This window comes from Rhagoletis zephyria, unplaced genomic scaffold (assembly GCF_001687245.7).
Source record: "Rhagoletis zephyria isolate East Lansing unplaced genomic scaffold, Rhagoletis_zephyria_1.1 Rzeph_scaffold_00313, whole genome shotgun sequence".
NCBI lineage: Eukaryota > Metazoa > Arthropoda > Insecta > Diptera > Tephritidae > Rhagoletis > Rhagoletis zephyria.
In genome coordinates, this window is record NW_016157397.1 from 171,396 (window position 1) to 194,250 (window position 22,855).

Below are 22,855 nucleotides of genomic sequence, written 5' to 3' on the forward strand. Positions count from 1 at the left end.
AAAATTTTGCAATTTTTCACCCAAATTTCAAACCTTTTAATCAGAATCTCTAGAAATAAAAAGTTTGAAATTTGGGTGAAAAATTGCAAAATTTTTATAATTTTTATACAAAGTTTAAAATCTGAATTTATATGGTGTTTGTTGTATAGCCATCTAGGCTTTTATAAAAAAACAATAAACATTAAATAAACAAAAGACAAATAGCCAAAACTGGTCAAAATATCGCACTCCTATTATTTTGTGGACAACTGTACATATGTAGATATGTACATATCGCTCATTTACTTCAATAGTGTCATAATCCAAAATATATAAATTTTGAGTTGAGTATGCAGAAATGACCGCCACTATTTCTTTTTTGATGCGTAAATGTTTCATAGCTTTATCGATTACCACACTAGAACAAAATATTTATTAATTTTTACTATGGGAGTACCTATATTGCGGGCTTATATTCAACACACTCGGTATCTGCAATTTTCACAAAAACTACTTTGTGAAAATATCGCCGATGACGGTGGATTTTTATATCAGCGTCTGATTTTCGTGAAAAATGCAAATATGTAAATTCAAAACCTTAAAGCCGTTTCTCTCGAGTTTTTTGAGTTATGACACTATTGAAGTAAATGACCGATATGTATTTATGTACTGTTGTAGATATGTTTCTAGGTATACATATGTACTACATAAAACTAGCATGCATTTATTGATACCCTGTAAGAAAAATTTAGAGTAAGAAATTCATCAGTGCGAAATGCCTTTTTGGTATTTGTTTTTAAATTAAGCTTTTCAAATACATACAATGATATTCTGTTAGTGGATTCTGCGCTTACTCACCATGCGGAAAGGTATCTTAAAAAATAACGAGATTTATTAACATCGTTAGAACAATCTTAAAAGCATTAACTGACACAAGTTTTTTATTTCTCCTGTAAAATTGCAAATTTGTCAAATATGATGGTGACAGTGATCGGACTTGAAAAAAAATTTGTGGGGTAGAATCTGGAAAAAAATGTGGTAGATTTCCAAAAAAATGTGGTAGATTTCCAAAAAAATGTGGTAGATCTCAGGTTTTGGATCAAACTTTGTACAACAATTAAAAAAAAAAATTCTGCAAGGTATCACAAAGATTGCAAACATTTTAATTAGAATCTAACACAAATTAATTTTAGTATAATAAAGTGCAATACTGAATTTGCTAAAAATTGCGTTGAGTTTTGGCAATTTTTTTCCTTGAACGTGTAAAGCAGTTCCTTCAATACCAAGATATTTTTCGAACATATTATGAAAGTTACTGCTACAGTCGAGGATATCACATATAAATTTTAGTTCCGATTGGAGTCGGTTAAGACGTCTTCATAGGGTAATATGAAATTTTACCCCTGTGCGACACGCCTTAATAGACTTCAATCGGGACCAAAATTTATAAGTGATATCTTCGATTATATTAGTATCGACCCTACGTCGATTGAGGATTAGGAAATCTGATGTAAAAATTTGTTTCCTACATTTAAGGACCACCCTAATATGCATACATATAATGTAGGGGCGATGTCAATTTCAGTACGAACATATATGTAAGCTTACTTTATATAGGTATGTAGGTACGCATACCGTTAACTTATAAAGAAATAGCTTACGCATAAGTACATATATATGTATAGGTGTATGTAATCCATCAATAAACCCAATTTAAATGCATAAGCGCATGTTGGCCCGCTTATATACATAAATACTTATTCGTAATTCGTGCTCAACCACTTTCGATCAGAAGCGCTTCCGCAGAAATGTATTTAATGGATTTTTCCGTAAATACTTCCTCCGATTTCGTTGTAAAATTCTGGTCAGCTAACATTTTCACACAATATGAAATTTGTCTTGGAAAACAGTGGTAGGTAGATGCATAAAAAAAAGTTTGTCCGCTTGCTTTTAGTGTGTAGTGTGCATGTGCAAGCCGCTTTGCTTTTACACAACGCGGAATTCATATGAAATTTCAAACCCACTTCATTTTCTGTTTCTGGAATAAGAATGTATTCTGTAGAAAAATAAATGATGTCGCTCTCTGTGTACACCGTGCTGAGATTATACAAATACAAAGGCATGTATGCATGTACCCACATACATTTGTATGGATGTTTGTACACTTGCATCTCTTCAACGGAAAGTGTGCGTAAGACAAATTTTCTTGAGAATACAAGAAACCGTCATTTGCACAATTTTCAGAAATGAAAATTCTGTTAGGATTTACTTCTTTGAAATTCGTCGACTACCAGCAGTTAGCGGTAAATTTACAGATACAGGCTCAGACACAGTTAGATAGAATTTTGTACTAAGATTAAATTAAACCTCGTAAGAGATGTTGCAGAAAATAAAGATGTTAGGTATATTAATGTGAACTTTGCAAAGAGGTTTTGTTTATAAGATGGATGAATGGTGTTTCGTCTTTAATATTTACAATGTTTTTCAAGCTAAAATTTTTTTGATATTTTTTTTTATAAAAATATGGTTAATGCTTTGACGAAAATTATAAATGACACTTTCGAACGTTATACAGAATTTAGAAAAATTCCATAAATTTTTATATTAATTTCGAGCTTTTTAAAAAATTGCACTGATTTTTAAATTTTTTTTTTTGCTGACGGCTGTTGCGGTATTTTCATATAAATAGCTAAATTTAGGAAAACTGGCGTTGACTATTTTTATTCTTTTCGCAAACGGTCTTGCGCATATACTTCCACAAGAAATGCATGTTTATATGGAAAAAAATGGAAAGCGCCGTCAACAAAAAAAAAAAATATATATATGTATTAAAAATCAGTGCGATTTTTTTGCGACTCAAAACTTGCACTTATTTCACTAGAATTTTATAAGCTTGTTAACTGCATACCCAAAGTTTTTTTTTTTAATTCTGGTTAAAAAGCTCGAAATTTAGATAAAAATTTGTAGTTCTGTATAAAGTTGGACGTGTGATTTACATACATATATAGTTTTTGTTAAAGCATAAATCATATTTTTATAAAAAATATCAAAAAAAAATTACCTGAAAAACATTGTACATATGAAAAACGAAACATCATTCATCAATTTTTGACCGCCACTGTATGTACACATACTTCCGCAAATGGTTTTATGAGAAGCCTTTTCAATTCAGAAGTACACTCGGAAGTTTGCCATTGCCCACCGATTTTTAAGATGTTTCTCGCACCAAGTCCTGCGGAATGGTAGTAGGTACGCACCCTAAGCCTCCTCAAAACATATTTTCGGCAGTAAAGTCTCCTAAACCTCTTCAGTTTGATACTCATATTGCATTATTCAATTTATCTTATCAATTAAATAGAATTAAAAATTTCAAACAGGTGGCAACCTTCCAACAATTTTTTTTTTGGCTGTATGCCTTCTTAAACCGCTTTCTTTGGCAGCCATATTGCAATATTTACTTTATCTATCAATTTAATTAAACTGCAATTTTCAAACAGGTGGCAACTCTCATTTTTTTCTTTCTATATTTTGTGTTAGACCCCTAGCAATGCATCGGTGCAAACTGCATTCAATTTCATGCATTAGTTTTCGACTGATGCGCGTACAAACATACCGACAGACAGACAGACAGACAAAAATCATAGAAATTGTTGATTTGACTTCTGTTGCTCTAAGAAAGACCCCCACATATCAATTTTTCTTTAATACCTATCTATAAGGTACAGACATCGGCCTGTTGCAATTTTACTATATGTAATAGATATTATGATTGAATTCAAAATATGATATATGTATGTATAAATTGTTACGATTTAGTATGTTTCACTAATTTCGACAAGAAAAACTAGCAACTTCCTCACTTCATAATAATTCAACAGTTCCGGAAAAATAAATACAATAAACAGTAATGACCCACACAGATTATGTATGTATGTATGGATGTATTCAAGTACATATGTATGTATGTATGTCTATACATAAATATTCACCAAATTAATTTTAGCTGGAAATTAAAATTACTTTCCATGTGCATTTATTTGCTTACATACTTACACATGTATGTAAGTATGTACGCATACATATATACATACGAAAGTGCACACAAACGCCTATTTCGAAGCAATGGTTTTGCAAAATAACTTGAAACTGACATTCGCCTGCGGAGGGCAGGTGGTTTATGGCGAAAATGCCGTTTGTGTTTGTGTTGAGTTTCGGCATTCCTGGAATTTCTCATCAAAGTGTTTGCGTTTTAGTTCATGGAGGTGAGAGCGTGTTGGGGCAAAATTCCCGTGAATCGTTAACAATATTGAACGAATTCTTCTTGGAACTTGTTAAAATGTTAAAAATGAATGTACCTAACCTATAGGGTGATCCATCTAGATATTTTTTTTTTCATTTGCTTTCTGTTCAAAGCTCACGCATGACTAGCGTCATACTGTCATTATTTTTTATTCAGTATTGTTTGACAACTCGTCATGGAAACGGTTACACCCCAACAACGCCTCCCGCTGCAGGGCTGGTAAAAATTTTACCGTAAAACTTCGAAAGCCAATTGATACGTTTCCGATACCATTGTGTGAAATCAGAAGATGTTTTTCGATAGTAGTGGGTATTTATGATTATATTAACTAGGGCCGCTTGAAATGCGCTATAACCTCTGCATTTTTATGAGAAGCTGTTTTCATGGAAGAATTACACTCGGAGGTCTTGAACCTAGGCTCAGCGGAGTGAGAGCACAAACTGCGGCCGCCCATCTTGATAATCAAATAAAAAGCAGTAAAAAAAGTCAAGTTCGGGCGTAGCCGAATATTAAATACCCGGCGCACATATTAAATATAGTTTTTTCACCTTTCCGAAAACTACCGTTACATGGTATGCAAGGGTCGTTCTACCCCTATTTCAAACGTCTTCGATAGTATGCCAGTAAGACATACACCCCTATTGCGAGTGTCGAATAGTAGTATATAAACGACTCTTATTCGATTGTCGCTTTTCTATGGTATTGTGCATGTCGATTTCTCGTTCAATAAGCGACTGTGAATAGTTCTTTAACACTAATTTTTCCACAACTGTTTGTTTGTAGAAGGATGAGCGACTATAAACTATTTACACGCACTTATTGAACGAGAAAACGACTTTGAAAATACCACGGATAATCGATAATCGACTAACAGTCGTTTATCTACTACTAGTCGACATTCACAATAGGGGTGTTAAACTTGATATTATTATAATTGGGCAGTACCACGCCCATTTGCCAAAATTCGATAATTTTATTTCTTTTCAAGGGATTGACGTGAGTATCAACTTTGAGAGAATTAGCGTACTTAAATTTCGAAATATCGAATGTGATGTGTTTCCTATGAACATTTCGAAAAGGTATCTGACTGATAAGCTTTTTAGCAGAAGTGCGTCGGCCGAACTTTAAGCACATGTAATAAATACATATGTATGTATGTATGTATGAACATTAGACTGATTCAAAAAATCGATTAACTTTTTTTTTAATAGCCCCCTCTTTAATACCTTCGGGGGATGTCAAAACAGGCATCTTAGGGTGGTGTTACTGGCGAATTTAGATTTTCGCCGTGGTCCTTCTGAATGTCAAAATGATGTGTTTGTTGTAAACAAGGCGAATTCATATTACAACAAACACTTCATTTTGACATTCAGAGAAGGACCACGGCGAAAATCTAAATTCGCCAGTAACACCACCTGGTCGAATTCACCTTGCCAAGTACTTTTCAAATTATGAAGTAAATGAGTTATGTTCGAAAGTTTGTTTTATAATATTTTCACTAAAAATGATTTTAATAACTTTTTCTAGCAGGAAATTACAATTTGCAGCATTTTTGTAAAAATTTTTGCAATATTTAATGATATGTATTATTTTACCTAAAATAGGAGAAAACACTGTAATAATGATACAAATTTAACTTTAAGTTTTAATAACCGTTAAACCAGTAGGGTTATCAAATAAATGATAAGAGACGTTTTTTGTAATTTCCTACAAAAATGTGTATCGCATTTTTTAGTTTGATAATTCATAGTCGAGTAAACAAATTCCAAAGTTGAAAACATTTGTTTTCTAAGTAATTTATATGGAAAATAGAAATCCGCGATGCGCGACATTTTAAACTTAATACTTATCAAGGGTTGCGCTTCTAACAGGTATCTTTTGCCATCCCCCGGAGGTACTGAAGAGGGGGCTATTAAAAAAAAAAATTTAGTCGATTTTTTTGAATCAGTCTAATGTACATACATATGAAAATACGTATTTATGAAGTGAGTACACATGGATCACTTAAGGCAACACTTAGTAAAGTTCTACGAAGTGATATCTGATCAAATAACGTTAAGAGCTGCAGATTAACTTTAACGAACTTACGAAGGCCATTCATCGTAATTACGAGTTTTGTTGTACATAAATTCATATGTGTGTATATATGTGTGTAAACAGTAAATTCGTAAAAAAAGGTGCCCACTGGGAAATAGGTAAGCACCTTAAGAGGTAAGCCATGTTTTCTTTCAGTTTTTAGTGCGAAAATTGTCATCATGGCCAATGTCATCTACTAGTAAAGCGCAAAATGAACACCTCCGACGACACATTCACGACGTTGTAAGTTGCAAAATAACGTGCAGCCGAAGTTATTTCCAAGCACCGAACTACTCCGAGTGACTGCTCTGCATTACACGTAACTTACTTTGTAAAGCGGCTCAGAAGTATGTCTGATACCAAATGTACATTCTAAATTCCTACTTACATAAGGCGGCCACGTCTTTGTTAAAGTAAGGGAGATTCGTCAGTGACGTGGTAAGGAGAGCCGGGTGAAGTGTAAGTTGCTGGTAAGGTATTGCCCTTCACCTGGCGGTCCTTACCACTTCCCTGCCGAATCTCCATTATTTTAACAAAGACCTTATGTATGTTGGTTCTGAACGTAAAGTTTGCTTTTCTTTAATTTTTTCTCTTATGCCCTCGTTGAAAATTTAGTTGCGAATAAGGCGATTTTGTAAAAATTCCACTCAAGCGGTTTGTCAAACCTTCAAGCACCCAATACGACGCAAAAGAGGCGACTTAAGGTCTGGATATTGCAGTCGCCTGAACTCGTATTTATCCAGATTTGATCTTGAAATACCAAACAGACCTCCTCAGCCACCCACTTAACCCCGCACAACTAACATCCCTCTTCCTTCTGTCCAAATCTGCTGTTAGTGGAGCTTGATGACAATTGATGGAGTAGCCAATTTAGGCGGATCTTAGTAGTGCCGCTAAAAACGGCAACAACTGGAAGACTAGGGACTAGAGGCCGGCTGTAGTTCTGAAAGCTACTAACAAGCACGGAGGCCTTCGCTTTAAAAGATTCGAAGAAGGGCTACCAGAAGTCTTTTAAATTTTCTAATTTTGAATGACCATCAGCGCAAAACATATAAAACCATATCAGTAGGAGTTTGGAATGAGCATGAATATTTTTTATCAAGTTGATTGATTACCCATTATAATATTTGTAGTTTTTTTTACCATTCTGTAGTTAAATCCATATGTACGTACATACATACCCAGCAAAAAATCGGTAATCGCTTTTAGTGGTAACGTGTTCTAGAAGGCATAGCGTTATAATGCCTTCGAATTTTTTCGCTTCTTTTAGGCATTGCCAGTAATGCAAAGTAGAATGTGCTACAATATTTTATTTATCTCGCTTCTTCGTTTCATTTCGGGGAATGCAAAGTAGAATGTCCTATAATATTTATTTTTTAATTCGTTTCTTTGCTTAATTTCCGGGAATGTAAAGTAGAATGTCCTACAATATTTTATTTGTTTCGCTTCTTTGCGTCATTTCAGGTAATGCAAAGTAGAATGTCCTACAATATTTTATTAGTTTCGCTTCTTTGCTTCATTTCGGGGAATGCAAAGTAGAATGTCCTACAATATTTTATTTGTTTCGCTTCTTTGCTTCATTTCGGGGAATGCAAAGTAGAATGCTGCATCGTAGTCAGCTGAAAAATGGAATGAATATCCAAAAATTCTTTTTCTACCGTTACTTTCTGTGGAAATTTGTCTCGCATAAAAATCATGTTTTGCTTTGTTCAATTTGCAGCGAAGTTGAAGTCAGTCAATGAAGTGACGTACAAGAGTGAGGAAGTACAATTTTAAGCTTAATTAAATATGCATGTATGTACATACCGATTTTAAAGAAAATCTAAATACCTAAATACATACATATGTACGCTGATTTATAAAAATTTTAATTAATTTTAACCTTTTAAGACATTTTCTGATTTCAATTTAATATAAATAAGTATGTACTTATCTAGGCATTCTACATTAGTTTCTCTGTAAGGCATTCTTTGTTCGCTTCTCTGGATTCTGTTTATCCATGCGTTCTCCCTTCGTTTGAAGGTAATGCTGCGGGTAAGGGCTTACCTCCAATGACATGCCCATGTTAAAATAAGGCCTTCTTGAAGCGAGAGGGTAAGCGATTCCCATCGCCTAACTCGTTTCCACTTTCGTTTCTGTGGTAATCGTGTTTTTTGCTGGGTATGTACACCCCGCGACAGAAGATAGCATATCAAGATTTTTACTAGTTTTGACTACTTTTCTTTAGCTTTTTTAAGGTCATTATTTTTATATAAAAGTATAGCTCTTTGTCCACGAAATACCATATAAATCTAAATTTCAGGCTTTGTACAAAAATTCTAAAAATTTCACAAACTTTTCATCCCAATTTCAAGCATTTTAATTTTAATTTCTAGAAAATTTTTTCGTATGCAGTTTTATTGCTTATTGAATTCTAAAGTGCAAGTTTGAAGTTTCTAAAAAATCGCGTTAATTTTTGATAATTTTTTTCTGACGGTATTGTGCACCCTTTTCCCATATAAGAAATTTGTATGGAAGAAAATGCGAAACAAGCGAAACAAAAAATATCAAAAATCAATTTTTATAATTTCTGTACAAAGTCTGAAATTTAGATTTATATGGTATTTGTTGGATAAAGAGCTATAATTTTATATAAAAATAATGAGCCTTAAAAAAGCTAAAGAAAAGTAGTCTAAACTAGTAAAAATCTTGATGTGCTGTCTTCTGTCGCGGGGTGTACATATCAGGGTTGTTGCGAATATTCGCATTCGCATTCGCAACCGCGGAGCTTCCGCATTAATTTTAACATTCGCATTCGCTTTCGCATTCGCAATAATCAATGCGGTGCTTTTGCGAATGCGAATGTTGTGCAAGTGCACCGATGAAATGTACACTGTCGGAACAACGTATTGGCACAGCAAATTTTTCACAATATATGCAACAATTGTTATTCTAATATTTTTCCGCCAATTTTGTATAAAAATATGGTTCATTCAACAACAAAAAACATAAAAATATAATTCCTAAACTTTGTGCAAAACTCACGAAAATTCAGAAAATTTTCATCAAAATTTTCAAAAACTTCTGTGGTAAAACTGTCCCTTCTTTTCTATTTAAAGTCAAAGAGTAAGCTCCTTCCATAGGGATTTCCAGCAGAGATGATCAACCTCTGGCTATAAAGAGAATCGATGCTGAAATAATTAAAAAGCTATAGGTCTGACCTTTAATTACGTAACTTATCAGAGATTCAAATGCTTATGAAAAACGAGGTGCTTTTTTAAAAAAATACAAATATTCTGATCCGATTCACCTGATATCCACCTATTTACATAGCTCGCTGTAAGCACAAATTTTTCAAACCAGCCGCAGAAGAAAGTACTAAAAATTAATTACCAAAACTAAAATCGAAAAACGCTGATAAAGTTACAGATTCCCCAAATTCTGAAATAGCCAAAGGAATGAGAATGAAGAGTTCTTTTTAAAAAGCTTTAGAAAAACCTGACACATGTATCTGGTTTAGCTTGTAAGCGCTGTTTAAACAACGATCTAGCCATTATGCTAGATTCGAATTGTTTCTTAAAAATATTTGACATCCGCATTCGCATCCGCGGATGTCTAACATTCCCCTTTCGCAACATCCCTAGTACATATGTATGTATGTACGTACATATGGATTCCACGATAGAATGGTAAAAAACTACAAATATTATAATGAGTAATCAATCAACTTCATAAAAAATCGTCATGCTCATTCCAAACTCCTAATAATATGGTTTACATTTTTTGCGCTGATGTGTCATAAATTGCTTTGGCGGCCCAGCAAAAGCAAAAAGAAAAGTACATAGTCAAAAATATTGATGGGCTATCTTTTGTCGCGGGGTGTACGCACATACATATGTATGTATATGAATATAATGCCGTTAAATTATCAAAATTTTTAGCAGGAATTTTCAATGTTGATTGCCGGGAAAAAAAAGAGAATACATACATATGCACATACGTGCATTTTTACATATTTTTTAATTTCAACTGAATTAAATTTTCAAGTTTTTTTTATTGAGCCCGTTATTTCAATCAGATGTGTTTTAAATTTTTATCTTCAAAGTTACTGTTATTTTGGACAAACCTAATAATCGGGTAAAATTTCGTTTTTTTATATTTTTTTTTGACTAGTTTAGAAAATGTTGCCCTTTGTCATCATTAATGATTTTATGAAGTCACAACATATGCATTAAGCTTGTTCCAGGTACTACCGGATTTGCAGTTTTCAAGGAAAAGCTGTTATCGCCAGTAATAAATCCTATGTACCGTGACGCACTTCCTTAAAATCCTGAGGTACCTGGAATAGGCTTCATAAAATCATTAACCCTTTATCATCATTTTCTAAACTAGTCATCCAAATACATATGTGGGTTTTATGTACATATATATATTTATGCATGTACATTCCATATGTACATACATATATGTACATACATATATATGTACACGCATTATGAATGAAAGCCCATTGCTATTCGCTTTTTCGCTTAGCTAAGTCAGGACAAATTCAAAATTCTTGATAAATACTTTTGTGTCTTTACTTTTCACGTTGACATTCACAATTTCATTTGGTCTCCATTATAATAAATTCACGTGAACAATTAAAAATTTCCCACGAATTGAAATAAAACATGTATTTTTTTTTTTGTTGCTCTGCCACACGCTGCTACTCACACAATACAACACACAAAGCCACCACACTCGCACACCTTTTCCAAGAGTTGGCAACAGTGAAACAATTCACTCTTTTCAGCTGCCTCGCTTTGTCTCGCTCTTTCGTGCGGGTTTCTATACGATTTCTCATGCACACACACGCATATATATATATATATGTCTTTATGTTTTTGTATGCAATGTGGCGCTCTGCTCTTTGCGATCGCAACACGGCACCCCGCATATTTTTTGCTCCTATCATTCACACTTTTGTTTTTACTTTTCGTACTAATACTGTATGTATTGTTGTTTGTGCTGCGTTCGCTTTTGCCATGATGCCATGCCTTCCCAACACAACCATGTATATAATTTGTAGTTGCCTCTGGCTGTTTCTGCCGTTGTTGGCTTGTCTGTCACTTCTGAGAATTTGGTCTAAATTAGAAATGCGCTTCTCGGAAATTGGTATCTCAATGCTTTAATAATTTGTGCCTCTTTTTGGCCGTTTTTCTGCCTTTTGGTTAAATTTCCTGGAATTTACCGCATTTAACTGATATTCAATATTTGGTATACACATTTTTGTTTAAGGATATGCATTAACTTTCGCGGATCTCTGTGCTTAATAATACAATTGAAATCACGATATGCATCAAATTCCTAGAAATCACTATATAGCTTTGCGACTTCGCTCTTCTAAATGAGTTTTTACGATTTCTCGGTATTTACCTGCATGAACCGCACTTCGACCCCTTCTTCCAAAAACTGTATATCTGTATATATTAATTTAGCTTATTTTATGTTTACACAAAACAAATTGGTACATTTTTCTGACTTCTTTATTGTTTAAACGAGCACCTTTATTCGTATTATCGGGTAAAGCACAAGTAGCAAAATTCATTTGAATCCAATTTCTTGCTTTCACAATAATATGTCACAACTTTTCACTGTACGAATTTAACTAAACGCCATACTTGCTGGGCTGAAAAACTGGAACTGAAATATAAAAAGGGATGCCAATTTTACATACAGAGTTGTATTTGATTGCCAATATTTGTTAGCATTGCCAGATGAAATGAATTCGAAGTGACAGTGATGGAAGGTGTAAAAAACTGTATGTTTTACGTTCTTTGTATGTACCAAAGAACGTAAACGTCATAAAATTTTTTTTTTTATCGTAAAACCGCAAATCTGAAATATTTCAACCATTTCATTATAACCGCGGTTAAAAAAACTGAAGTTACACAACACGCTTTTGCCGGAAAATGCGGGAGAGTAAAATTGAGAGCAAGAGAAAATTTTCAGAAAAAGTTATTGAACGCAAAACTAGTAAAAGCTTGCAATATAAGTCATTTTGAAATTTTCTGACGGTTAAGTTTTGGCGCGCAATTTTCTTTCTAATTGGCAATAGTTCCCAGCGTCATAAAAAAAAAAAAAAATATATAATAGATTCATATTTTTCATCCATATTTTCATTTCACTAATTAAGTTTCATCAAATCATCCTCTTAGGGCCGTTTTCTGAAGTAACATTTAACTTTAACGTTCACTTTATATTTAAAGGTAGGATTAAAAATAAAGATATGACTAAAGTTAAGCATTTCTGTAATAGTGTTTTGACGTACATATGTATGTTTCTTGGTTGTAAACCAATTTAAAACCGATAATAAAATGCTTTACTTTAAACACATAAATAAATTTTAATAATACTAATAATAATATATTGACGCTTACACATATGTTAGTGTTTGGCCGAGCTTATCCTCCGACTTGTGGCGTGCGCCTTGATGTTGTCACAAAAAGCGGAGCGGAAGGACCTACAGTTTTACGCCGACTCCGAACGGCGATTATATTTTTTTGAGCTGTTTTTCATGGCAGAAATACACTCGGAGGTTTGCCATTGTCCGCCGAGGGACGACCGCTGTTAAGAAAAAAACCTTTTTCTATATTTTTTGCGATGTTGCTTTGACCAGGGCTTGAGCGCAGGCGCTGAAAGCGCGCACTGCTTACCACTACACCACAGCGGCCGACAAAAAATAAAATAAAAAAATAAATAAATTTTAATGCAACCTTTAAATACAAAGTGAGCTTTAAAGTTACAGGTTACTTGAGAAAACGGCCCTTAAACAGTTTGTTTACATTTGAATTTAAAACATAAACTTATAAATCACATATTTATCTTTGAAATGAAGTTGCGATTCGATAATACAACTCAAATTTACAGTAAATCGCAGAATCTCAAAGAAGTTAATGGCAAACCCGCAGCGCTTATTTTGCCCCATGCCCGCAGGCTCCTAGACCCGCACATTTGGTAAGTCTAACCGTGAGGTTTATTGTTACTTTATTTATGTATGTATGCTCCATAATATATGTACATATGTATTAAAAATAAAGATAAAAATAAAGATAAAGATAAAGATAAAGATAAAGATAAAGATAAAGATAAAGATAAAGATAAAGATAAAGATAAAGATAAAGATAAAGATAAGGATAGATATAGAGATAAAGATAAAGATAGATATAGAGATAGAGATAAAGATAAAGATAGAGATAAAGATAAAGATAAAGATAAGATTAAAAACACAAAAAAGGCGTAGATAAACATAAATTTTAAGATAAAAATGGGGATAAAAATACAAATAAAGCAAAACCTAAAAAGAAAAGGGTGAAGATAAGGATAGTTGTAGAAATAAAGATCAAGGCAGAGACAAAAATAATAATAGAATTAAAAATATTAAGCTAAATGCAAAGATTAAGACATAGATAAAGGTAAAATTAATAATAAAAATTAAGATAAGTAAATAATAATAATAAATAACAATAAAGACAAAAATACAAATTAAGACTAAAACCCTAATTCGTAAAAAAAGAAGACTTTAACTGCTAAAGTAGGTTGTAAATATAAATCGAAAATTTGAATGTCACAAAATGTAATTTTACAAGTAATTTTTGAGCAAAAAACAAATCCGACTTCAATTTCCATATATAAATTTAAGATTATCGGTAATTTCTTCAAGATCCAATGATCGGATCTAAACCAAATTAGTATGGGACTAGCTGTGAGGTAACACCTTTCCTTAAAAAAAATAATTATATAAATCGTTTAATGTGGTCCAAAGTTATGCGGTAACATTTATATGTACATAAAAAAAAAAAAAAAAAATATTCCCACGAATTGATAACCGTCTCCTTTTTGGGAAGTGGTTTCTGTTCCTCCACAGCCCAAAAATAATATATTTGACGCTAGTGCAATTTATACTCTCAGTGCAGAAAAGCTCAGCTAATAGTTTCTATTCTCAAATTTCATAAGAAAGTTTTTATGATGAAAGCGTTAAAGCAATCGAATTTTTTTTTATATATTTACATCTTATTCTAAGTATCTTACTTCTGCTACTGTATAATCTCACTGAACTAATGCTTGTATCAAAGCAGTAATAAACAGTAATTTTGTCATGTCACATATCTATCATTTCAGACGCTGTGTCAACAGCAAGTCCCTAAGTTTCTTCCCCCAATTCTTTGCTTTAACCCAAGATAAAACATACTACAACAGAGTCGTCCAATATGTATACTCGTACTGTGATTATGGTTATCATTTGTATAAAGAGCATCTCATAAAGATGAATTTAGTAGTAATCTTTTGACGCATTAGTTTGCTTTTGCCATTTCAATGGTCAACATCGTGGAGCAGTTGGCATCCATTCCATTCTAGTGCTCGATGTGTATAATATAGTAGCTGATCTGATTTAATTTAAACACTCGTTACTAATTGCTTTCAATTTAATTTGAAGTATTATCACAGCTGGAGTGGGTGGTTGGTCAAGTAATCAACTTGTTATATAAAGCTTGAGAAAATATACATACATACATACATATATACAATGGATCAAGCAGATAATACAAAAATGCGACGATCTATATCGATGCCAGTTAAACCACGACCAATTGAACCGAAATCACTTAAACGCTCGGAGGAAAAGGAGAAAATTAACGATTCCCGAGACTATTATCCAGAAAGTCCAATTGTGGAACGGCGAAAAAAATGTGAATTGGCTAGCAGCATAAGTAGAAGTGCGAATAAGTGAGTGCCTATTAAAGTTAGTTTTTTTACTTTACTCGCCACATTTACAGGATTTTGTCAGAAATAGTTAGATTTAGTACGGAAGATATTACGGGTAAAGAAACAGACGTTGGGAAATCTGTTGGGAGACTTTATACGTATATTAAATTTTACAGCAACAAGAAAGATAACAGACAAATCATTTTAAAATTTTTACCACGGCAATGATTCATTTAATATGTATCATAAATCTTAGCGTTTCATTTAGATAAAAAGTACTAATGCATACTTTTACAGATAATCAAGTGCAACGTATGTAAATATTTGTATGATGCCGTCAAGTTAGAGATAAATTATATGCATAGTTAAACATTTACGTTTAATAAATCAGTTCATCAGATTTTGGTTAAAATGGTACAATTCTCGTGGCAGGATGGCACTTTCAGAAAATGAAAAAAAATATATATATATTTAAAAACGCAAGAAGCAGTGGCAGTGGCTATGTGTCACAACAAGAAAGAAGCTCTTCTCTTTTGTTATTATGTCTTATATTTGCAAATATACTGCCCGAAAAAGGTATTGACACAACGAATTTTTCACAAAATGTGCAAAATTTTTTATTTTTTTCGATAATTTTTTTATAAAAATATGGTTCATACTACAACAAAAAAATTATATTTCAAAACTTTGTGCAAAATTCAAGGAATTTGTACACAAATTTTCAACTTCCTAATCAGATTGAAAAAAATTAGAAAATGCGAACATACTTTGTATGGAAGAAAATGCGTGAATGCAAATTTTTCAAATTAAAGTGATTTTAACTTAAACTTATATAAAACTTAAAATTTAAGTTTTAAGTTGAATTTCCTAAATATGTAATTGGGCTCTTGGCTTTATATTTTCCTCACTTATGACGAGCTCCTGGCCCACTATGCGATATCGGGTGCTTTCAAAAGCCTATTGTTCGCCAAGTTTTATTTAATTCTTGACTTGTTTTTAAATAATTTTCAAAACTATGTATAAATACCGTTAAACGATATTCTCATTTAAATTAAACCTTATATTTCTTCTCTACAATTTTACACTAGCGTACCCTGTACCAGTGATTGGGTTGGCAGTACAATGGAATTGAATCTAGATTCACGCTATAGTGGTAAGTATTCTCTATTTTTTTTCACGTATCTATGTACATACGTACGTTTAACTAAATCGAATCATATTTATGTAGATGTTGATCATATGAGTGCACGACGTCGTCATCATCGTGTCATCGAAAAGAGTGGCAATGAAAATGTCAACATCCGACGCATACCCCAAAAGTCGTGGCGCTATGTTCGAGATTTGGTAACCACAATGGTAAGCGCGTTAACAAGTTTATTCCACAAAAAATGTCTTACATCAACATCGTCAAATATGAACAACACAATAACACCCGCATCAACTAATGTAAGTCTTGAACAATGTGATATAGGATCATATGTGGACAATGACGCATTAACAAGTAGCTATTCGGACACAAATCACAAAAAGAACACTAAATATAATAGTATGCCCAGTATAAAGCCATAAAAAGCGCATTAATATAAAGTTTAAGTTTCAGTATATATATTTGTACATAAAGCAATAACTAAATGCATTTATGTATTCAGTTATATCTGGCTAAAGATTTGTGTATCCATAAATATTCATCCCTTAAAATTAAGTTCATGTAAATATGTACATACATACATATATATATGTTTTGTCGAAGTTAAATGCTTTAATTTAAAGAGTATACATATAAATACTAAACACTTGTTATAGCCCAAAAACATGTATGTACATACATATGTTTGTTTCTATAATAAATACATATGTAAATGCTCAATATTTTTTAAATAAATCGAATGTTGAATAATGTACACGTACAAGCACATCGAATTAGTTGTACCTTCTAAAATAAATCACCATTAACTTCTAATACATGCATACATTGTTTTTTTCTAATTTACATTTATTAAAAAAATCTCCTCAATGGCACAGCATATTGGTATAGAGTACTAAATTTAAAACATTTGACCACTCACTGCATTTACGTGCGTGCGTGTAGGTTTGAAAACGTTGCCACTGTCCATCCAATAGCACACGCGGTAAGTGCACTTTTACTGATTGGCAGCATGCATCGGCGTTGCATTAAAAACTTAAACTAATTTTGTAAATATGCTAGTGAAAAATTAAAATTATTTTAACAAATTATGGTAGCACACCCGCCATAAATCTGCGAAGAGCAGTACTGATTTTTTTATGCATCACTTTTTATACTTCCATATCCACAACTCACATAGATTGAATTAGATTGGAAATATATGCTGACGATTTTTATTGGTACCTACTTCGCCACATGGTTATTCTTTGCTTTGCTAAACTATATGGTTGCATATTCGCATGGCGATCTAATGTTTGACGAAGTGACTGGCGAGCGTTTGGGTGAGGGGAAGGAGCCCTGCATTAAAGGCGTATATAATTTCGTCTCGATGATCATCTATTCTGTGGAAACGCAAACAACAATCGGTTTTGGCGAGAAATACGCAAGCGATGAGTGTCCAGAGGCTATATTCCTATTTGTGATGCAAATGATTATTGCAATTGGAATTGAAGGAATGTTGGTCAGTATGGTATATGCGAAAGCAGCTCGGCCAGCCAAGCAAATTACGAAATTGAAGTTTAGCGACAAAGCGGTGGTAAGTAGACTACTATATACTTTCTGAATGATCAATTAAGGTACAGTAAATAAGTTTACTTTCTTAAATAATTTAAATCACTAGATAAATAAAAAAAAAACACTTGCTTTCAGCGCCAGTTTGTATAACTGCCAATATGGCGGTGAAAATGTATGTACTATATCCGCACTTAATTTGGCCACACTTTTTTTGATTTCCTTTTGTTTGCTAAGCAGAATTTGGGCGCACATTAGTACAAAAAGAATAACTTCATTTATATGAATTTTCAAAAAAAAAAAACGGCGAGAATAAAATATTAGTATTTACTATTTTTAGATTTGCTTCCGCGATGATAAGCTTTGCCTGTTATTTCGCGTCTGTGACCCACGCAAACAACAAACGATCGAATCGAAAATACGTGTATATCTCATAACAGACAAAACGTAAGCAAATGAAATTTTTAAATATGCACGTATTTCGTATTTTCAAATAATTTTTATCCACTTAGCACGCGTGAAGGCGAGTTCGTGCAAACGCGTACTGAGCTAAAATTGGATGGTGGCGGTGAGCAAATTATTGTTTGGCCTGAAATTGTATGCCATGTCATTGATGAGACAAGTCCATTGCACTACTTGAGGTCAGCAAAAGATTTGAATGAGGCACAATTTGAATTATATGTGTCAATAGTTGGCACTTCAGCAGCCACCGCAATGGTAACAGAGGCGCGCACTTCTTATGTGCCATGTGAAGACATCTTCTGGGGACAGCGCTTCGTCAACATTATCAGTTATGATACGCGAAATGAGCACTATATTGTGGACTATAGAAATTTCAATACAACCATATCGGTGGGTAGTAAATATGAGGCAAAAAAATTAGGGAGCAAGTGTTTGAAGGGTTCACTTTTTTTAACTTTGCAGGTTGACATGAAATCTAGCTACGATCGCGGCGTCGAATGAATAAAATATTAATTACACAAGGGAACATTAATTTTGTTGCGGCAAATGATAAAGCTGTTAGACTTTCTTGAGCTGATTACGAATCTGTAAGTATAAAGTTTCCATCAGCTCCAGATTTTGCGAAAAACGAAGTCAAAGAGTAAAAAAATTGCGTTTTTTGCAATATCTTAGGTCTACCAAAAAACAAAAGGTGATAGAACCTTCCACTTAGGCTTAAATTAAAGCTTTAACCTGAGGATACCATCCCCGCACCTTGACCTGATGGTCACTAATAGTCACTTATTGAACAATATAAAAATACTGGAATACTGTGCTAATGAAAACAAAACGAAATTTTTTGCCAAAATAAGTTTTTACTGTTAAATAAATAACTATAATTGACCTTAGGGTAAAGGTTCAGGGATGGTATTTCAAAAGATTGTAGTCGAAAGTTCAAGCCTTAACTTGAGCCTGCGGTGGGCACTGTTGTTGTTGTAACAGCATACAAACTCCCCAAAGAGATTTTGAGGAGTGTTACTGGAGTGACAGTCCGTGGCCAGATATAAATCTGGGTCGTTCCGGTTACGTAGACCCGACTGTCGTGGGAACTCAAACTTATTGGTGTTCAATAAATGACTATAATTGACCATCAAGTCAAGATGCAGGGGTGGTATTTTCAGGGATAGTTGTCGAGACTTCCACCTCTAAGTTACACCTAATATCGCCTTTTGTTTCGTTGCTAGAGCTTCTCGTTTTTTTTTTTTCAAAATCTGGAGCCGATGGGAACTTTATACTCATGGATTCGTTATCGGCACAGCAAAGTCAATCAAAAACAGCTTTAACATTTGCCGCAACAAAATGTTTGTTCCCTTGTGTTATTGTTGAAGTTAACACATTCCCTGCCCCTGCTTAGTAACGATAGTTTTTACCAGTTGGTTGTTGTTTTTGTAGATTGTTAACTACCTAATATTCTATTGTAACCTCTCTCCCTTATTCAAAATACTTCACATAAGTCTACATGAGTCCAAGTCCTCATGTGTTTGACAGTGACGGTTGTTACCTCATCGCGAGATCGTTAACCAATTGTCTGAGTTAGTTAATTTGACCATATGCTTATGTAAAGATATATGCAAAACGTAGGTTGTTTCATTTTTAATATGGCAGGGAAAGTGTTAATTATGCACTTTTAAATTTTGAACCAAATCAAATCAGCAGAGCTGGCTATACAGTACACATTTGCTCAATGGAATAGAACTAATCAGCGTACATATTTTAAACAGTTATCATATATTTTTTTTTATTCCCTGGCAAATATGTATAATATCTGCCATAATAAAGCACACTTATTTAGTCCTTTTATTCCTATTAGTACATAAAAGTATAATTTTTGTTTGGCAGCATAAAGTCTTTTGTCACAATTATGCATTAAATAAATGAAATACATTTTAATTTAATACATTTCTATTCAGTACAATTTCACAATCAACTACAAATAATAAAGATTAATCACTAAAACTTTTTTTAAATATCAATGGGAAAACAAAACAGTGCTACAATAGATATCTAATAAAATACATACATGAGTAGGTTTTACCTATTTTTGTGCCATTAATTGCTGTAGTTGTGCCTTTAATAACTCATTCTCGTCTTTCAGGCGTAAAAACTCATTTACAAAAGGATCGGTTTGCAAAAGATAGCTCAGCGCATCACGTATATCTTCGGTGGTATTCATTTGGCGCGCCCATATATCAGCTGTTTGCGTAAAAATTTGCCATTTGTTTTGCTCGGCGTTAAATTTTAACTCCGATTCTAATTGCTTAAAACGTGAGTTCATTTCCATACGCAAATCGGCGATTTGCTGTAGAATCCCTGCTTGTGGTGGCACAGGTGTATTTGCAACTTGCGACTTTAAATTTTCCGACAATTTCTTGCTTTCTGTAAAATTTTGTGTGCTTGCCGGCGTGCGATTGGGTGTGCTATTGCATGCATTTACTGGTGTATGCGGTTGCGCAGCTGAATCGAATTCTACATCTATATTACTGGGATTTTCTTTATCGCTATCACAATCAAACTCTATTTGTTGCGTTGAGTGTGCGGAATTTGCTGATTCTTCCTCATCGATTTGTTTTAAATTGGTTACAACTTTCGATATGCTATTACGATCACGGAGTGGTGCCGTCGGCAGCGCTGCAATTACAATAAAGTAAAATAAGGATTTGCTAGTACTAAAAATATTTTTATTTCTGAAAAAACCTTACTAGAAAATTGCCGTTTTCCTTCTTCGACTACCTTAGCACGCCGTGTGTTTACATAATCAAAACTTAAATTCAATTTCCCATCAGTGGTGTTACTACTCGAGTTGTTGACACTTTCATTGCTGCCGTTTAGTTTCGATACATTTGTGCGATTATCTTCCGAGTTTGGCCTACGTCCAAGTGTATCCCAATCGAAGCTGTCACGCCCCATTGTAAAACGTGCAGATTTCCGGTCCAATTTGTTTGCTTGAAAATCTAGAAAATCACAAAAAGAATCGCGTTGGCGCATGTTCGCCATTGACTTCTGCTGATCTTCAAGAATTTCGGATGTATTATCTGTACTATTGGCGGTGGTGCTGGTAAAACTTGGTGTTGTATTATTATCTTCCTCAGGTAGTGGCACAAATGATAAACGTGTAATAGAGCAATCGTGCACTTTTTTGGTGGCTAAACATTTTTTCACACTACGTATATCATAAGAAATCAACTCGCCTTTCAAATTTCCCACGCAAATGTATGTACCACAACTACTCATTGCAACGGTAGACAATGGATGCGGATGATTTAGTTTGATTTGCGGCGTTCTACGACGTGTGTCGAAGACATTAACAATACAATCATACCCCACGCTTATTAGTGTATCAGGCGTTGCAGCAGACATGCATAGATCGCGACAAGGTGAGGCATGAGCATCGCTCAGATTGAATATCTTCCGTTTGGTTTGCAGATCGTAGACGGTAACGGCACCCTTGAAAGATGCTACTGATAGCTGGAAACGCTTGCTTGGATGAAAACGTGCCAGAGTGGAGCTAAAACCAAAATAGAGTTAATAAAGCTACAACAAGCAACACTATTAAAGAAGTTTCTTTTCTCACTTTCCATCAATATTTACGCTATCTACTTTTGTTTTCGTTTTAGTGCCATAAACGTTGATTTGACCACTTTCGAATACCGAAGCTATATACTCATCTGTTCCATTGTAGTCCAAATACAGCACACTATTACGATTATTTTCTGCCAAAAAAGGTCAGAGATGGGCGTATTGGAAGCTGGAATCTTATACAATACATATTGTAGCACTTACCCGGTTTAAAACGATGCAAGAGTTCAGTGTTTTTATAATTGTATAGACTAACTTGGCCATTTACACCACCGAATGCCATTTCCTCGAGCGACTGCTTTGCGCAGGCGACACAGTAAACATTTCCAATATTCAATTTGCGCACACGCTGAATTTCTAAATCTTTGTTATAAATATTAAAACTTTGTATAACAAATACTACGTGAATTATTGAATCACTTACTGTGATCTCCTTTATCTTTGATCCGCATTATTTCCAAGCCAGACTTTTTGTTCACTTCCAGGAAGATGCGTTGCCGTGCATAGAATTGAAAATCGGTGGTTTCGCCATTTGCGTGCTGGTAAATTGATTTTGTTTCTAAATTACTGAAGTCAGAGAGTACAGTTGTCTTCCCCGTTGAAATTAGATACATTTCCAAAGAATTTATATTAAATTTTTCTATAAATAATACAACTAATAAGAAAAACTCAATTACAAAAGCACCGCTTAGAATTTAATTTGAAAAACTGCTTGTCAAACTTCACAACAATGAGCTCGTGGCGACAGCTGGCGGCGATTAATTAGGTTTGTTCCACACGAGCCCACGGTTACCCGCGGGTGCTCAAAACAGCCCAGAAGCCACACACTTTCCGGGCTGTTTCGGTAATTAGAGCGTAAAAATAAGTTACTCTCCAACAAGTGTCAAAAAGGTGTCAACCCGTGCCAAAAGTGCTCAGAGCGTGAGGAACGCTAAAATCCACTTTTCGTGCCCGTAATCAACACATCAGTTCTAAAAAATGATTTTATATGTATTTATGTT

At 33.8% G+C, this 22,855-nt stretch overlaps 3 protein-coding genes across 5 annotated transcripts in view; 1 reads left to right on the forward strand and 2 right to left on the reverse strand.

The window, feature by feature from the left end:
• LOC108358908 (serine-rich adhesin for platelets-like) overlaps window positions 1-12,046 on the reverse strand; it is a 30,166-nt gene extending 18,120 nt beyond the window's left edge. The window contains exon 1 of the mRNA XM_017610428.1: window positions 11,753-12,046. The gene's annotated coding sequence lies outside the window, so the exon portion shown is untranslated. The remainder of the gene's footprint in view (window positions 1-11,752) is intronic.
• A 1,158-nt stretch (window positions 12,047-13,204) lies between these two features.
• On the forward strand, window positions 13,205-19,195 carry Irk3 (Inwardly rectifying potassium channel 3). 3 transcript variants are annotated; one of them, XM_017610437.1, is made up of 7 exons: window positions 13,205-13,288; window positions 16,164-16,235; window positions 16,311-16,438; window positions 17,407-17,802; window positions 18,118-18,224; window positions 18,290-18,629; window positions 18,702-19,195. In XM_017610437.1, the coding sequence occupies exons 1-7, from the start codon at window positions 13,273-13,275 to the stop codon at window positions 18,738-18,740; spliced, it is 1,098 nt and encodes a 365-aa protein (XP_017465926.1). In that variant the 5' UTR covers window positions 13,205-13,272; the 3' UTR covers window positions 18,741-19,195. The 3 variants fall into 3 exon arrangements, with proteins under 3 accessions (XP_017465926.1, XP_017465925.1, XP_017465927.1); XM_017610436.1 differs by lacking the exon at window positions 13,205-13,288 and adding an exon at window positions 14,485-15,103 and having other exon boundaries at window positions 16,171-16,235; XM_017610438.1 differs by lacking the exon at window positions 13,205-13,288 and adding an exon at window positions 15,134-15,197 and having other exon boundaries at window positions 16,171-16,235.
• Window positions 19,196-19,203: 8 nt separating this feature from the next.
• Window positions 19,204-22,597, reverse strand: Grip71 (WD repeat-containing protein Grip71). The gene is made up of 5 exons (XM_017610431.1): window positions 22,279-22,597; window positions 22,059-22,217; window positions 21,850-21,988; window positions 20,978-21,783; window positions 19,204-20,906 (listed from the first exon to the last, which is right to left on the reverse strand). Exons 1-5 carry the CDS (start codon window positions 22,466-22,468, stop codon window positions 20,314-20,316), a joined length of 1,887 nt encoding a protein of 628 aa, XP_017465920.1. The 5' UTR covers window positions 22,469-22,597; the 3' UTR covers window positions 19,204-20,313.
• Window positions 22,598-22,855: the final 258 nt, after the last annotated feature.

Bases quoted from the DNA above. Each gene is read 5' to 3' on its own strand.
- Irk3 (XM_017610436.1), top strand. From the start codon at position 14,904: ATGGATCAAGCAGATAATACAAAAATGCGACGATCTATATCGATGCCA. The intron at 18,225-18,289 runs GTAAGCAAATGA...TTATCCACTTAG, and splicing joins TATCTCATAACAGACAAAAC to CACGCGTGAAGGCGAGTTCG. The intron at 18,630-18,701 runs GTGGGTAGTAAA...TTAACTTTGCAG, and splicing joins ATTTCAATACAACCATATCG to GTTGACATGAAATCTAGCTA.
- Grip71 (XM_017610431.1), bottom strand. From the start codon at position 22,468: ATGTATCTAATTTCAACGGGGAAGACAACTGTACTCTCTGACTTCAGT. The intron at 22,218-22,278 runs GTAAGTGATTCA...TTTATAACAAAG, and splicing joins CAAAGATAAAGGAGATCACA to ATTTAGAAATTCAGCGTGTG. The intron at 21,989-22,058 runs GTAAGTGCTACA...CTTTTTTGGCAG, and splicing joins CTTGCATCGTTTTAAACCGG to AAAATAATCGTAATAGTGTG.